Source organism: Oncorhynchus keta, chromosome 6 (assembly GCF_023373465.1).
Source record: "Oncorhynchus keta strain PuntledgeMale-10-30-2019 chromosome 6, Oket_V2, whole genome shotgun sequence".
In the NCBI taxonomy this organism is placed as follows: domain Eukaryota; kingdom Metazoa; phylum Chordata; class Actinopteri; order Salmoniformes; family Salmonidae; genus Oncorhynchus; species Oncorhynchus keta.
Window position 1 is genome coordinate 8,352,013 of NC_068426.1, and position 17,464 is coordinate 8,369,476.

Here is a 17,464-nt window from a genome sequence, read left to right on the forward strand (position 1 = left end):
GTCTATTTACAGTGTTGTAACGATGTGCAAATAGTTAAAGTACACAAGGGAAAATAAATAAGCATAAATATGGGTTGTAATTACAATGGTGTTTGTTCTTCACTGGTTGCCCTTTTCTTGTGGCAACAGGTCACTAATCTTGCTGCTGTGATTGCACACTGGTATTTCACCCAATAGATATGGGAGTTTATCAAAATAGGATTTGTTTTTCAAATTCCTTGTGGGTCTGTGTAATCTGAGGGAAATATGTCTCTCTAATATGGTCATCCATTGGGCAGGAGATTAGGAAGTGCAGCTCAGTTTCCACCTCATTTTGTGGGCAGTGAGCACATAGCCTGTCTTCTCTTGAGAGCCATGTCTGCCTACGGCGGCATTTCTCAATAGCAAGGCTATGCTCACTGAGTCTGTACATAGTCAAAGCTTTCCTTATGTTTGGGTCAGTAACAGTGGTCAGGTATTCTGCCACTATGTACTCTCTGTTTAGGGTCAGTCACAGTGGTCAGGTATTCTGCCACTGTGTACTCTCTGTTTAGGGCCAAATAACATTCTAGTTTGCTCTGTTTTTTTTGTTAATTATTTCCAATGTGTCAAGTAATTGTTTTCTCATGATTTAGTTGGGTCTAATTGTGATGCTGTCCTGGGGCTCTGTTGGGTCTGTTTGTGTTTGTGAACAGAGCCCCAGGACCAGCTTGCTTAGGTGACTCTTCTCCAGGTTCATCTCTATGTAAGGTGATGGCTTTGTTATGGAAGGTTTGGGAATCGCTTCCTTTTAGGTGGTTGTAGAATTCAACGGCTCTTTTCTGGATTTTGATCATAAGCTCTGCTCTGCATGCAGTATTACACAGAGGATATTTTTGCAGAATTCTGGTGTTTGTCCTATTTTGTGAAATGTTGGTTGTTGAGCGAACCCCCGACTTCACAACCATAAATTGCAATGGGTTCTATAACTGATTCAAGTATTTTTTGCCAGATCCTAATTGGTAGGTCGAATTTTATGTTCCTTTTGATGGCATAGAAGGCCCTTTTTGCCTTGTCTCTCAGATCGTTCGCAGCTTTGTGGAAGTTACCTGTGGCGCTGATGTTTAGGCCTAGGTATGTATATGTTTTTGTGTGCTTAGGGCAACGGTGTCTAGATGGAATTTTGTATTTGTGGTTCTGGCAACTGGACCTTTTTTGGAACACCATTATTTTTTGTCTTGCTCTCTCTCTCTAGTCTATAACAGAGATGTATAAAGAATGCGTCGTTTTACCTTCCAGCTTCGATTAAACCATTTCATCCAGAGAATTTAGTGAAAATTCTGTTAGCATACTACCCATGTCATTATATTTTGACAAGTTTTTTTTTTTATTATTATTTTTTTTTAGGAACTGAATCTATCTTTTTTTTTTTTTTCATTTTTTTAATTTTTTTTTATTAACAACAAATCAATACATAAAGCACATGAGGGAACACAAGCATACATAGATTACAAACAATGGACAATCGAGCTAGGGGGTACAATATCACATTACAATTACACAAGGACCTTAAGGGACATGCATATACTTACAATTCTAACAGCTTTTTTGTTAGTAGAGCATTTAACCGTCTTAAAATACAGTTCAATTTATTTTTGTAGGATACGAAAATGTGGTTTTCTGTTTGTAAATTTACATTTGTGTATATGAAATTTGGCCAAAAGCATAATGAAATTAATTACATAAAAATGATTCCGCTTATTTCTATTGCATACAATGCCAAAAAGATGCACAACTGTTTCTGGGTGGTCATTACAAAAGGAGCAATTTGAGTTGATGTTTTCCTTAAACTTCTTCATATAGTGGTTGGCAGGATAATATTTATGAATCATTTTAAAGGAAACTTCCTTAATTTTGTTAACAAGTAGGTATGTTTGTGGCAACATCCAAACTTTTTTCCAACAGATATTATCAATAAATCCATTCCAATAAGGCATGACATAAGGTATAGATACAACATCCTGCTGAAACAAGGATTGTATCGCTCTGTTGTTGAATGGACCAAAAGAGAAACAAATCTTTCCTACTGATGAGTCAACAGGGTCAATAGAAGGTAGGCTCTGAGGGTCAGGTCTTGACATGTTCCTGAATAACATAGCAACACCTGAGGGAATGGCATCTAAAACAATTGCAAAATCTTTAGGTGTTACAGGGACCTTGTAAAGTGATAAGAATTCTTTATAACTGAGTAAAAGACCCTCTGCATTTACCAGTTGGCTCACCAATAGGATATTATTTCTGAACCAATATTCTAAAAACAGAGAGGTATTTTTATACAATATATCCCGATTATTCCATATATAATATCTGTGTGGAGAAAAATTGTGTTTATAAATTAAGGACCATGACAAGAAAACCTGCCGATGAAAAGCAGAAAGTTTCACTGGAACTTTGTCAATATTATAATTGCAAAACAACATGAAGTTAAGGCCACCAAAAGTAGAGAAGACATGATGAGGAATAAAATTCCAGATAGAAGTGGGTCTTCTTAGGAATTGTTTTATCCAATTGATCTTGAAAGTATTATTTAAAGTAGTAAAATCCAGAAAATTCAGTCCACCATTCTCATAAGTGTTCATTACAACAGTTTTCCTAATGTAATGGGTACGGTTTCTCCAAAGAAAGTTGAAAAGCATCTGGTCTATCTCCTTGCTTATTTTACGGTCAAGATATAAAGATAGAGCACCATATGTTAGTCTAGAGATACCTTCAGCCTTGGTTATTAGGACTCTACCTTTTAAAGATAAGTCTCTCTGTAGCCATTGATTTAGTTTCTTCTGGGTTTTTTTAATAAGAGGGTTAAAATTTAGTAAGCCTCTAGACATCTGATCCTTTGTAATGGTTATGCCTAAATATGTAAGTTTATATTTTGACAAGTCTGTTCAGTTCTTGACGTTGACTGATGTCATCCATGAACTCCAGCGGCCACGCCTCTTCCTCTTCTTCCCCCCATATGATCGTCATTCTCCACACGGCGTCTCTCCGCGGCCATGGTAACAGCACCGTCTAACGGACTACTGCAGACAACAACAGATACAAGTGCTTCTCTTTGAGGTACAATCATATTCTTTTCATGCACATAGTTGTAAATAGTAGCTATTTGTTTGTCCCTGGGTTTTTGTGGCATACTTACGCGGACGTAATTTGTTCGAAACGAGAGGGTATTTTCTTGCCATGCGATCCGTTTTGTTATCTGGCCTAAGCTTGGGGTGTAACTGACTGGAGGTTTATGGGAAATGTTGTTTTATTTACACATACTGCTGATCAAAATAGATGGAGAGATGTCTGTGTTTGAACTACAAGATCAGGGTCCTGATTTGCGATGATAGATTTTTATGGATAATGTGCATTCTTTGAAAATATTTCCTGCTGATCTTATTATTGTTGATTCCCATACTAGCCCATTAGTAATGCTAATGATAATGGTTGACATATTTACCTTAGCTAGCTAGCTAGCTACATTGTGAAAATTATGTTTGTTAGCTATTTTAGCTAACTATGAAACCCATCTGGATTAAGTAGGGCTACATTAAATAGGCTTTGAAGTTAATGTAGTTAGTGAACATATGGTTAATGAAAGGTATGTCGGTGTAACCGGCATGAAGGGACATTGCTGTCAACAATAGGACATCCTGCTTACCGTGGGATAAGATGTTATTGATCTAGGCAAGTCAGTTAAGAACATTGTTATTTACAATGACGGCCTACACGGGCCAAACCCGGACGATGCTGGGCCAATTGTGCGCTGCTCTATGGGACTCCCAATCACGGCCGGGTTGTGATACAGCCTGGATTCGAACCTGGGTGTCTGTAGTGACACCTCAATCACTGAGATGCAGTGCCTTAGACAGCTGCCACCCTACTGCTTGTCTAGCACAAGGTTTCCCAAACTCGGTCCTGATAACCTCTTAGCCCTCACGGTGTGATAACATCCTTGCCCTTGTAACCGATGTGAAATGGCTAGCTAGTTAGCGGTGGTGCGCGCTAATAGTGTTTCAATTGTTGATGTCAATAGTTCTGAGACCTTGAAGAAGTTGTTCCCCTTGCTTTGCAAGGGCCTAGGTGTTTGTGGCGCTATAGGTAACGATGCTTCGAGGGTGGCTGTTGTTAATGTGTGCAGAGGGTCCCTGCTTCGAGCCCAGGTAGGGGCGAGGAGAGGGACTGAAGCTATACTGTTACATTGGTGCCGTGACCTGGATCACTGGTTGCTGCTGAAAAGGAGGAGGTCAAAAGGGGGGTGAGTGTAACCGATGTGAAATGGCTAGCTAGTTAGTGGTGGTGGTGGTGTGCGCTAATAGTGTTTCAATCAATGATGTCACTTGCTCTGAGACCTTGAAGTAGTTGTTCACCTTTCTCTGCAAGGGCCGTGGCTTTTGTGGCACGATGCTTCGAGGGTGGCTGTTGTTGTGTGCAGAGGGTCCCTGGTTCGGGGCAAGGAGAGGGGCGGAAGCTATACTTACACCCTCACGGTGTGATAACCTCCTTGCCCTGGCGGTGTGATGTCCTCCAGTCTATACAGTTTATTATATCTAACTATTGAGTTTGCTCTTACTCCAACCCTGGTTGTCCAAACAGTCAATTGATTTCAGATAGTATGTAGCTAGCTGGTTAGCTAGCTAATCCAAACATAGTAAGTCTGACAAGCCAACTCTACACACTGAAGAAAGGGATCATATGACACAGCCAGCAGTAGAGCAAAGTAAAGGGAACCCAGAGCTCTCACTACTGTTTGACAACAGTTCCCATTGTTAGTAAAGCCTGTGAGCCATGCCATGATCTTGGTTTACTTGCGTCACTTTTACATTCTCAGGGCTGAGATCATGTCATACTAATATAGCTTAGTTTCAGAGTAGTGACTTGCAGGGTACAACAAGTCAACTAAAGAGAGAGAGAGAGATACCCGCACACTGATGATGATTGCTTCAGTTTGATTGTGCAACGTTTCGACCCGAAGATCGAAGGAGAACTAATGTTGCCTTCTTCTGTTTCCCTGCCAGACAGTTCCAGCACAGAAACCTTGTCCTCCGTTTAAGATGAACCTGGCAGAGATCTGTGACAACGCTAAGAAGGGCAGAGAGTATGCTCTGCTGGGGAACTATGACTCTTCTATGGTCTACTACCAGGGAGTGATCCAGCAGATACATAAACACAGCCAAGCCCTCAGAGACCCTGCACTCAAAGTCAAGTGGCAACAGGTGAGACTCTCCCAAACACATACATCACAAATACATGTTGAAGCATTGGTCATTTTTATTTATTTTATTTCACCTTTATTTAACCAGGTAGGCAAGTTGAGAACAAGTTCTCATTTACAATTGCGACCTGGCCAAGATAAAGCAAAGCAGTTCGACACATACAACAACACAGAGTTACACATGGAGTAAAAACATGGTGGCAAAGTAAATACAATATAGCAAGTAAAACACTGGAATGGTAGATTTGCAGTGGCGGAATGTCCAAAGTAGAAATAAAAATAATGGGGTGCAAAGGAGCTAAATAAATAAATACAGTAGGGAAAGAGGTAGTTGTTTGGTAATACGACATTATCAACGCTCATGCTTAACAAGTAATAATGTGATGTACCGGTTGGCTAAAAGTGTTACCGAAATGTCCTCTCTCGTTCTCTCTCGCTCTAGGTGAGACAGGAGTTGTTGGAGGAGTATGAGCAGGTGAAAGGCATTGTGGGAACTCTGGAGAGTTTTAAGGTGGACAAGCCAGCTGACTTCCCCGTCCCTCAGTCTGAGGAGGGGCCCAGAGACCCTGCAGTGTGGCCCCCACCCACCCCTGCAGAGCACAGGTACATGAAGTGTCTGAGACCTGTCACAATTTTCTTCAGGTCTCAGGCAATCTTATTCATCACTTGAGCCTGGTTCCCCCACACCAGCTCCGTTACTGAGTGGAGAGGAGGAAAGCTGACGGAGTAAACAGCACCTGGCTGTGTAAGGTCTCATTTTATAACGAAGAACAAGTACAGAGCTCAAATTAATATCTCAAGGCAACATCATGGGGATCATTGTAGCGTGAACACCGAAACGTTATAGCCCCAATAACTGTGTGTGTGTGTGTGTGTGCGTATTGAAGTGGACATATCAGTGTGTTGTTATCCACTGATATGAGAGGAGGAACTGCCACTTAACCAAATGATCCCCTCTTGACGTCGACAAGCTGCTGCTTCCTATTGGATGTTCAGCTGCACATGGCAGAGAGTAGGCAACACATCTTCTGAATAGCATGACGATTAACATTGACAGGACCATCATAAAAAGTTTACATGCTTCATAGTTTCATTCACTAGCTGTATGTCTTTCTAAAATAGCCTATAGGCCCTGTAGCATCGTACAGCCACCATGATCTCTCAAACTGACGTTCTGTTTCACTACACTACTGGGACTTTGATTGCTTCATGTGTGTGTGTCTGCCTGTCTCTGTTTGTCCCTGTGTGTCTGTCTGCCTGTCTCTGTTTGTGGGTCTGTCTGCCTGTCTCTGTTTGTCCCTGTGTGTCTGTCTGCCTGTCTCTGTTTGTGTCTGTCTGCCTGTCTCTGTTTGTCCCTGTGTGTCTGTCTGCCTGTCTCTGTTTGTGTCTGTCTGCCTGTCTCTGTTTGTCCCTGTGTGTCTGTCTGCCTGTCTCTGTTTGTGGGTCTGTCTGCCTGTCTCTGTTTGTCCCTGTGTGTCTGTCTGCCTGTCTCTGTTTGTCCCTGTGTGTCTGTCTGCCTGTCTCTGTTTGTGTCTGTCTGCCTGTCTCTGTTTGTCCCTGTGTGTCTGTCTGCCTGTCTCTGTTTGTGTCTGTCTGCCTGTCTCTGTTTGTCCCTGTGTGTCTGTCTGCCTGTCTCTGTTTGTGTCTGTCTGCCTGTCTCTGTTTGTCCCTGTGTGTCTGTCTGCCTGTCTCTGTTTGTGTCTGTCTGCCTGTCTCTGTTTGTCCCTGTGTGTCTGTCTGCCTGTCTCTGTTTGTGGGTCTGTCTGCCTGTCTCTGTTTGTCCCTGTGTGTCTGTCTGCCTGTCTCTGTTTGTCCCTGTGGGTCTGTCTGCCTGTCTCTGTTTGTCCCTGTGTGTCTGTCTGCCTGTCTCTGTTTGTGTGTCTGTCTGCCTGTCTGTGTGTGTGTGTGTGTGTGTGTGTGTGTGTGTGTGTGTGTGTGTGTGTGTGTGTGTGTGTGTGTGTGTGTGTGTGTGTGTGTTGTTTAGGGCCCCTACTGCAGTGAAGCGTCCTAACAGTGGGGTGAAACCCCAGCAGAGGAAGGACTCTCCAGGTATGCAGCCCAGAGGGGCTCCGGGAGGGAGGGGCCAGACCAACCCTAAAACAGACCGCCCCGCCCCCAGGGATGCCCCCCGAGGCACCAAGGTCAGAGATGACAAGGTCAGTGTACAGCTGGAGATACTACACTTACACTGTTAGGGCTGGTTTCCTGGACACACAAAGTCCTGGACTGAAAATCATGCTCGATCTCTATCTAAATAACTGTTTTAGTCTGGGACTAGACTTGTGTCTGGGAAACCAGCCCTTAAACCCACATGTCTGTTGTCCCAGGGTAAGGAGAGGATATAAGGCGGGGAAGTTAAACTTGTTAAACGTGTGTGTCCTGCAGGGTAAAAAGGCTGTAGCAGAGGGAGCAGGGGATGGAGAGCTGAAGAAGTTTGATGGTTCGGGGTACGACAGTGACTTAGTGGAGGCGCTGGAGAGAGACATCGTCTCCCGCAACCCCAACATACACTGGTACATTAAACACATCACTGTGTGTGTGTGTGTGTGTGTCACTCTGACTCACTCACTTTGTGTGTATCACTGTAGGTCTGACACATCGCTGATACGTTGTGTTGTGTTCCAGGGGGGACATCGCTGATACGTTGTGTTGTGTTCCAGGGGGGACATCGCTGATACGTTGTGTTGTGTTCCAGGGGGGACATCGCTGATACGTTGTGTTGTGTTCCAGGGGGGACATCGCTGATACGTTGTGTTGTGTTCCAGGGGGGACATCGCTGATACGTTGTGTTGTGTTCCAGGGGGGACATCGCTGATACGTTGTGTTGTGTTCCAGGGGGGACATCGCTGATACGTTGTGTTGTGTTCCAGGGGGGACATCGCTGATACGTTGTGTTGTGTTCCAGGGGGGACATCGCTGATACGTTGTGTTGTGTTCCAGGGGGGACATCGCTGATATGTTGTGTTGTGTTCCAGGGGGGACATCGCTGATACGTTGTGTTGTGTTCCAGGGGGGACATCGCTGATACGTTGTGTTGTGTTCCAGGGGGGACATCGCTGATACGTTGTGTTGTGTTCCAGGGGGGACATCGCTGATACGTTGTGTTGTGTTCCAGGGGGGACATCGCTGATACGTTGTGTTGTGTTCCAGGGGGGACATCGCTGATACGTTGTGTTGTGTTCCAGGGGGACATCGCTAATACGTTGTGTTCCAGGGGGACATCGCTGATACGTTGTGTTGTGTTCCAGGGAGGACATTGCTGATACGTTTGTTGTGTTCCAGGGGGACATCGCTAATACGTTATGTTGTGTTTCAGGGGGACATCGCTGATACGTTGTGTTGTGTTCCAGGGGGGACATCGCTGATACGTTGTGTTGTGTTCCAGGGGGGACATCGCTGATACGTTGTGTTGTGTTCCAGGGGGGACATCGCTGATACGTTGTGTTGTGTTCCAGGGGGGACATCGCTGATACGTTGTGTTGTGTTCCAGGGGGGACATCGCTGATACGTTGTGTTGTGTTCCAGGGGGGACATCGCTGATACGTTGTGTTGTGTTCCAGGGGGGACATCGCTGATACGTTGTGTTGTGTTCCAGGGGGGACATCGCTGATATGTTGTGTTGTGTTCCAGGGGGGACATCGCTGATACGTTGTGTTGTGTTCCAGGGGGGACATTGCTGATACGTTGTGTTGTGTTCCAGGGGGACATCGCTGATACGTTGTGTTGTGTTCCAGGGGGGACATTGCTGATACGTTGTGTTGTGTTCCAGGGGGGACATCGCTGATACGTTGTGTTGTGTTCCAGGGGGGACATCGCTGATACGTTGTGTTGTGTTCCAGGGGGGACATCGCTGATACGTTGTGTTGTGTTCCAGGGGGGACATCGCTAATACGTTATGTTGTGTTCCAGGGGGACATCGCTAATACGTTGTGTTGTGTTCCAGGGGGACATCGCTAATACGTTATGTTGTGTTCCAGGGGGACATCGCTAATACGTTGTGTTGTGTTCCAGGGGGGACATCGCTGATACGTTGTGTTGTGTTCCAGGGGGGACATCGCTGATACGTTGTGTTGTGTTCCAGGGGGGACATCGCTGATACGTTGTGTTGTGTTCCAGGGGGGACATCGCTGATACGTTGTGTTGTGTTCCAGGGGGGACATCGCTGACCTGGAAGATGCTAAGAAGCTGCTGAGAGAAGCGGTGGTTCTGCCCATGTGGATGCCAGACTTCTTCAAGGGTATACGCAGACCCTGGAAGGTAACACACACACACACACACACACACACACACACACACACACACACACACACACACACACACACACACACACACACACACACACACACACACACACACACACACACATAAAAGGCAATGAGAGAAGTGTGTGAAGTCAGTAAGGGCTGTCAACGTGACCGTATTACCGCCACACCGGCAGTCAGGAGTCATGACCGCAGGCAAACGGTAACGAGGCTTCTCCAAAACTGCGCTCTGATGTTGCTGATGGTCATTAGTGGCCTACCAATCTTGCTAACTGCCTGGTAATCAGCACTCTATTGTCCCTCTAATCACTCTGATGTCAATGCAAATGTAATGACATTTAAATAAATGAACACTTCAGGAGAGCCCTGACATTCAGAATTTAAGTGGAATAGGATCACCTGTTGTTTAGCCAGAGTCCGATCATCATAGCTGGTTGATGCATGGGATGAAATAGCTGTTTCTATAAACCAATATTATGGTACATTGCTGTAGGCTATGCAATTGCGTGAGAAAACAGAGTTTATATTAAAAAGAGGAGGATCCCATCAGCTTTCTATAGGCTAAGCCTGCTATTTTTATTTCTCATAATATTAAACACATGGCTTCCCTTTACAACCGGAGTATAGCCTGCCTGGCTGGCATGAATTATTGAATTTTGATACACCAGAATTACATTAATTTCCAATGAAATGCTGCGTTTGTCCTTGCAGCACTGCGTTGCAGAGACAGTTGCAGTGCGTTTGTCCTTGCAGCACTGCGTTGCAGAGGCAGTTGCAGTGCGTTTGTCCTTGCAGCACTGCGTTGCAGAGGCAGTTGCAGTGCGTTTGTCCTTGCAGCACTGCGTTGCAGAGGCAGTTGCAGTGCGTTTGTCCTTGCAGCACTGCGTTGCAGAGGCAGTTGCAGTGCGTTTGTCCTTGCAGCATTGCGTTGCAGTGCGTTTGTCCTTGCAGCACTGCGTTGCAGAGGCAGTTGCAGTGCGTTTGTCCTTGCAGCACTGCGTTGCAGAGGCAGTTGCAGTGCGTTTGTCCTTGCAGCACTGCGTTGCAGAGGCAGTTGCAGTGCGTTTGTCCTTGCAGCATTGCGTTGCAGTTGCAGTGCGTTTGTCCTTGCAGCAGTTGCAGTGCGTTTGTCCTTGCAGCACTGCGTTGCAGAGGCAGTTGCAGTGCGTTTGTCCTTGCAGCACTGCGTTGCAGAGGCAGTTGCAGTGCGTTTGTCCTTGCAGCACTGCGTTGCAGAGGCAGTTGCAGTGCGTTTGTCCTTGCAGCATTGCGTTGCAGAGGCAGTTGCAGTGCGTTTGTCCTTGCAGCACTGCGTTGCAGAGGCAGTTGCAGTGCATTTGTCCTTGCAGCACTGCGTTGCAGAGGCAGTTGCAGTGCATTTGTCCTTGCAGCACTGCGTTGCAGAGGCAGTTGCAGTGCGTTTGTCCTTGCAGCACTGCGTTGCAGAGGCAGTTGCAGTGCGTTTGTCCTTGCAGCACTGCGTTGCAGAGGCAGTTGCAGTGCGTTTGTCCTTGCAGCACTGCGTTGCAGAGGCAGTTGCAGTGCGTTTGTCCTTGCAGCACTGCGTTGCAGAGGCAGTTGCAGTGCGTTTGTCCTTGCAGCACTGCGTTGCAGAGGCAGTTGCAGTGCGTTTGTCCTTGCAGCACTGCGTTGCAGTTGCAGTGCGTTTGTCCTTGCAGCACTGCGTTGCAGAGGCAGTTGCAGTGCGTTTGTCCTTGCAGCATTGCGTTGCAGAGGCAGTTGCAGTGGGTTTGGTGTGGTGCCACACGTTGGATTTAGCTAACATAAGCGTCGAACTGTACGTGTAGACGGCTTGACAGAAATGGTAGCGGAAGGTGAATGTTGAACTTTTGTTGCACACACATTCAGATGATGCTGCGTACTATTGAGGTCAGGGCTCTGTGCAGGCCAGTCAGGTTCTTCCACATCGATCTCAACAAACCATTCCTTTGTGGACCTCACTTTGTGCATGGGTGCGTTGTCATACTGAAACAGGAAAGGGCCTTGTCCAAACTGTTGCCACAAAGTTGGATAGTATAGCATTGTCTAGAATGGAGGAAGCCCTTATCGCAGTAACGTGTCATTGTATGCTGTAGCATTACTATTTCCCTTCACTGGAACTAAGGGGCCCAAACTATGAAAAACAGCCCCAGACCATTAGTCCTCCTCCACCAAACTTTACAGTTGGCACTATGCATTGGGGCAGGTAGCGTTCTCCTGGCATCTGCCAAACCCAGATTTGTCTGTTGGACTGACAGATGGTGAAGAGTGATTAATCACTCCAGAGAATGCGTTTCCACTGCTCCGGAGTCTAATAGTGGCAAGCTTTACACCACTCCAGCCGATGCTTGGCATTGCGCATGGTGATCTTAGGCTTGTGTGCCACTGCTTGGCCATGGAAACCCATTACATGAAGGTCCTGACGAACAGTTCTTGTGCTGACGTTGCTTTCAGAGCCAGGAAAACTGAAATCCGTCTTACCTCATTTCTACCAGCATGTCACCTGTGCAACTAGAGGCGAAAAAACTCTATATTACCTTTACTCCACACACAGAGACATATACAAAGCTCTCCCTTCATTTGGTAAATCTGACCATAACTCTGTCCTCTAGACTCCTGCTTACAAGTAAAAACTCAAACAGGAAGTACCAGTGATGCGCTCAATACGGAAGTGGTCTGATGAAGCGGATGCTATGCTACAGGACTGTTTCCCTAGCACAGACTGGAATATGTTCCGGTATTCATTCGATGGCATTGAGGAGTACACCACATCAGTCACCGGCTATTAATAAGTGCATCGACGACGTTGTCCCCATAGTGACCGTACGTACATATCCCAACCAGAAGCCATGGATTGCATGCAACATCTGCACTGAGCTAAAGGCTAGAGCTGCTGCTTTCAAAGAGCGGAACACTAATCCGGACGCTTATAAGAAATCCCGCTATGCCCTCCGACGAACCATCAAACCGTCAAATCGTCAATACAGGACTATGATCTAATCCCACTACACCTGCTCTGACACTCGTCGGATGTGTCAAGGCTTGCAAACAATCACGGATTGCAAATGGAAACTCAGTCGTGAGCTGCCCAGTGACACAAACCTATCAGATTATGTAAATGTATTCTATACTCGCTTCAAGGTTAAGAAAACTAAACCATGCATGAAAGCACCAGCTGTTCTGGACGACTGTGTGATTGCCCTCTCTGTAGTCGATGTGAGAAAGAACTTTTTTAAACAGGTCAACATTCACAAGGCCACAGGGCCAGACTGAATATCAGGACGCGTACTCTGAGCTTACGCTGACCAGTTGGCAAGTGTCTTCACTGACATTTTCAACCTCTCCCTGACCCCAGTCTGTAATACCTACATGCTTCCAAAATATTTAGCTGTGCAGTTTTAATTTGGGAACACCAGTGCGACTAGAATTTTTGTATTTATTTTTTAAATCACCCAGGTAATAATTGATTTAGGCTTCGCGTGCCATAGTCAGCGAGTCCTCTTTCTCCCTCAAACGGCTGTTTTCTTCCAGTTCCCAGGCTATGCACACCATGCCCTGCCCCCTGTCACTCAAGCAGGCAGCACACTGTTTAGTCTCTCAGCATGCTGTCAATTCATGCACTCCACACAGATTCTTCCAAATCGAGAACAATGCTTCTTTACACCTTGCCCTCTCTGTTTATACAATTCATTTTTTTGTATCTTTTTCTCTGCAAAACGTGAGTTAGCTAGTCTAAATATGCATGTACAGTGTCAAGGAAAAAGTATGTGAACCCTTTGGAATTACCTGGATTTCAGCATAAATTTGGCATACATTTTGATCTGGTCTTCATCTAAGTCACAACAATAGACAAACACAGTGTGCTTAAACTAATTACACACAAATTATTGTATTTTTCTGGTCTATATTGAATACAGAATTTAAACATTCACAATGTAGGTTGGACAAAGTATGTGAACCCCGAGGCTAATCACTTCTCCAAAAGCTAATTGGAGTCCGGAGTCAACTAACCTGGAGTCCAATCGATGAGACGAGATTAGAGACGTCGGTGATAGCTGCCCTGCCCCATAAAAACACTCACAAAATTTGAGTTTGCTATTCACAAGAAGGATTGTCTGATGTGAGCCATGCCTAGAACAAAAGAGATTTCAGAAGAACCAATATTAAGAATGATTGACTTGCATAAAGCTGGAAAGGGTTACAAAAGTATCTCTAAAAAGCCTTGACGTTTGTCAGTCCACGGTAAGAGAAATGGAGAAAGTCCATCACTGTTGCTACTTTCCTTAGGAGTAACCATCCTGGAAAGATGACTACAAGAGCACAGCGCAGAACGCTCAATGAGGTTAAGAAGAACCCTAGAGTGTCAGCTAAAGACTTACAGAAATCTCTGGAACATGCTAACATCTCTGTTGATGAGTCTACGATATGTAAAACACTAAACAAGAATGGTGCTCATGGGAGGACACCACGGAAGAAGCCACTGCTGTCCAAAAAAAACATTGCTTCACGTCTGAAGTGTGCAAAAGTGCACCTCGATGTTCCACAGCGCTCCTGGCAAAATATTCAGTGGAAAGATGAAACTACAGTTGAGTTGTTTGGAAGGAAAACACAACACTATTTGTGATGAAAAAAAGGCACAGTACACCAACATCAAAATCTCATCCCAACTGTAAAGTATGGTAGAAGGTCATCATGGTTTGGGGCTGCCTCAGGACCTGGACAGCTTGCTATCATAAACTGGGGAATTCATCTGTCGGGGCCAATTGAAGTTCAACAGAAGTTGGATGACGCAATAGAACAACGACCCAAAACACAGAAGTAAATCAACAACCGAATGGCTTCAACAGAAGAAAATAGACCTTCTGGCGTGGCCCAGTCAGAGTCCTGACCTTCTGGAGTGGCCCAGTCAGAGTCCTGACCTTCTGGAGTGGCCCAGTCAGAGTCCTGACCTTCTGGAGTGGCCCAGTCAGAGTCCTGACCTTCTGGAGTGGCCCAGTCAGAGTCCTGACCTTCTGGAGTGGCCCAGTCAGAGTCCTGGCCTTCTGGAGTGGCCCAGTCAGAGTCCTGGCCTTCTGGAGTGGCCCAGTCAGAGTCCTGGCCTTCTGGAGTGGCCCAGTCAGAGTCCTGGCCTTCTGGAGTGGCCCAGTCAGAGTCCTGGCCTTCTGGAGTGGCCCAGTCAGAGTCCTGGCCTTCTGGAGTGGCCCAGTCAGAGTCCTGGCCTTCTGGAGTGGCCCAGTCAGAGTCCTGGCCTTCTGGAGTGGCCCAGTCAGAGTCCTGGCCTTCTGGAGTGGCCCAGTCAGAGTCCTGGCCTTCTGGAGTGGCCCAGTCAGAGTCCTGGCCTTCTGGAGTGGCCCAGTCAGAGTCCTGGCCTTCTGGAGTGGCCCAGTCAGAGTCCTGGCCTTCTGGAGTGGCCCAGTCAGAGTCCTGGCCTTCTGGAGTGGCCCAGTCAGAGTCCTGGCCTTCTGGAGTGGCCCAGTCAGAGTCCTGGCCTTCTGGAGTGGCCCAGTCAGAGTCCTGGCCTTCTGGAGTGGCCCAGTCAGAGTCCTGGCCTTCTGGAGTGGCCCAGTCAGAGTCCTGGCCTTCTGGAGTGGCCCAGTCAGAGTCCTGGCCTTCTGGAGTGGCCCAGTCAGAGTCCTGGCCTTCTGGAGTGGCCCAGTCAGAGTCCTGGCCTTCTGGAGTGGCCCAGTCAGAGTCCTGGCCTTCTGGAGTGGCCCAGTCAGAGTCCTGGCCTTCTGGAGTGGCCCAGTCAGAGTCCTGGCCTTCTGGAGTGGCCCAGTCAGAGTCCTGGCCTTCTGGAGTGGCCCAGTCAGAGTCCTGGCCTTCTGGAGTGGCCCAGTCAGAGTCCTGGCCTTCTGGAGTGGCCCAGTCAGAGTCCTGGCCTTCTGGAGTGGCCCAGTCAGAGTCCTGGCCTTCTGGAGTGGCCCAGTCAGAGTCCTGGCCTTCTGGAGTGGCCCAGTCAGAGTCCTGGCCTTCTGGAGTGGCCCAGTCAGAGTCCTGGCCTTCTGGAGTGGCCCAGTCAGAGTCCTGGCCTTCTGGAGTGGCCCAGTCAGAGTCCTGGCCTTCTGGAGTGGCCCAGTCAGAGTCCTGGCCTTCTGGAGTGGCCCAGTCAGAGTCCTGGCCTTCTGGAGTGGCCCAGTCAGAGTCCTGGCCTTCTGGAGTGGCCCAGTCAGAGTCCTGGCCTTCTGGAGTGGCCCAGTCAGAGTCCTGGCCTTCTGGAGTGGCCCAGTCAGAGTCCTGGCCTTCTGGAGTGGCCCAGTCAGAGTCCTGGCCTTCTGGAGTGGCCCAGTCAGAGTCCTGGCCTTCTGGAGTGGCCCAGTCAGAGTCCTGGCCTTCTGGAGTGGCCCAGTCAGAGTCCTGACCTTCTGGAGTGGCCCAGTCAGAGTCCTGGCCTTCTGGAGTGGCCCAGTCAGAGTCCTGGCCTTCTGGAGTGGCCCAGTCAGAGTCCTGAACTTCTGGAGTGGCCCAGTCAGAGTCCTGGCCTCCTGGAGTGGCCCAGTCAGAGTCCTGGCCTTCTGGAGTGGCCCAGTCAGAGTCCTGACCTTCTGGAGTGGCCCAGTCAGAGTCCTGACCTTCTGGAGTGGCCCAGTCAGAGTCCTGACCTTCTGGAGTGGCCCAGTCAGAGTCTTGACCTCATCCCGATTGAGATGCTGTGGCATGACCTCGAGCTGTTCACACCAGACATCCCAAGAATATTGCTAAACTGAAACAGTTTTATAAAGAGGAATGGTCCAAAATTCCTCCTGACCGTTGTGCAAGTCTGATCCGCAACTTCAGAAAACGTTTGGTTGAGGATATTGCTGCCAAAGGAGGGTCAACCAGTTATTAAATCCAAGGGTTCACATACTTTTCCCACCCTGCACTGTGAATGTTTACACGAAGTGTTCAATAAAGACATGAAAACGTATAAATGTTTGTGTTACTAGTTTAAGCAGCCTGTTTGTCTATTTGTCGTGGACTTCAGAAAACAACTAAGGGAGCAACCCCCTATCCACATCGACAGGACACCCCCATATCCACATCGACAGGACACCCCCCTATCCACATCGACAGGACAGCAGTGGAGAAGGTGGAAAGTTTTAAGTTCCTCTGTGTACATATCACCGACAAACTGAAATGGTCTACGCACAGACAGTGTGGTGAAGAAGGCGCAACAACGCCTCTTCAACCTCAGGGGGCTGAAGAAATTGTGGCTTGTCACCGAAAACCCTCCCTAACTTTTACAGGTGCACAATTGAGAGCATCCTGTCGGGTTGAATCACCGCCTGGTACGGCAACTGCACCGCCCACAACCGCACGGCTCTCCACAGGGTAGTGCGGTCTGAGCAACGCATCACCGGGGGCAAACTACCTGCCCTCCAGGACAACTCCAACACCCGATGTCACAGGAAGGCAAAAAGACTTGATATCATTGGCCACTTTAATGAATGGAACACTTGCCACTTTAATAATGTTTACATATCAGGCATTACTCATCTCATATGTATATACTATATATTGTATCCTTCACTATCTAGTGCATCTCGGCCGCTCTGTCTCTGCTCATCTATATATTTTATACTTATATATTTTCATACCATTCCTTTACTAGATAGTGTGTATTAGGTTTTGTTATGTAATTTGTTAGATATTAGGCTTTGTTATGTAATTTGTTAGATATTAGGTTTTGTTGTGGAATTGATAGATATTACCTGTTAGATACTGCTGCACTGTCAGATCTAGAAGCATAAGCATTTCACTACACTCACAATAACATTGCTAACCATGTGTATGTGACCAATAAAATATGATTTTATTGTTGTGGCCAAGATGAAGATCACATCAAATTTTATAACCAATTTATGTAGAAATCCAGGTATTTCCAAAGGGTTCACATACTGTTTCTTGCCACTGTAAGTCTCTCATGGCTCAAAGTGGAGGAGAGATTGACTTCATCACTACTTGTTTTTATAAGAAGTGTTGACTTGCTGAATGCACCGTGGTGTCTGTTTAA

General features: G+C 46.8%; 1 protein-coding gene across 2 annotated transcripts in view; it reads left to right on the forward strand.

The window, feature by feature from the left end:
* Window positions 1–2,913: 2,913 nt before the first annotated feature.
* The window catches only part of katnal1 (katanin p60 subunit A-like 1), a 28,938-nt gene continuing 14,387 nt past the window's right edge, over window positions 2,914–17,464 (forward strand). Inside the window, exons 1-6 of one of the 2 annotated variants that reach the window (XM_052520488.1) lie at window positions 2,914–3,072; window positions 5,016–5,213; window positions 5,655–5,815; window positions 7,197–7,368; window positions 7,598–7,725; window positions 9,364–9,469. In XM_052520488.1, the coding sequence (XP_052376448.1) occupies window positions 5,052–5,213; window positions 5,655–5,815; window positions 7,197–7,368; window positions 7,598–7,725; window positions 9,364–9,469 (729 nt within the window). In that variant the 5' untranslated portion in view covers window positions 2,914–3,072; window positions 5,016–5,051. The remainder of the gene's footprint in view (window positions 3,073–5,015; window positions 5,214–5,654; window positions 5,816–7,196; window positions 7,369–7,597; window positions 7,726–9,363; window positions 9,470–17,464) is intronic. The other variant, XM_052520489.1, reaches the window with a different exon arrangement.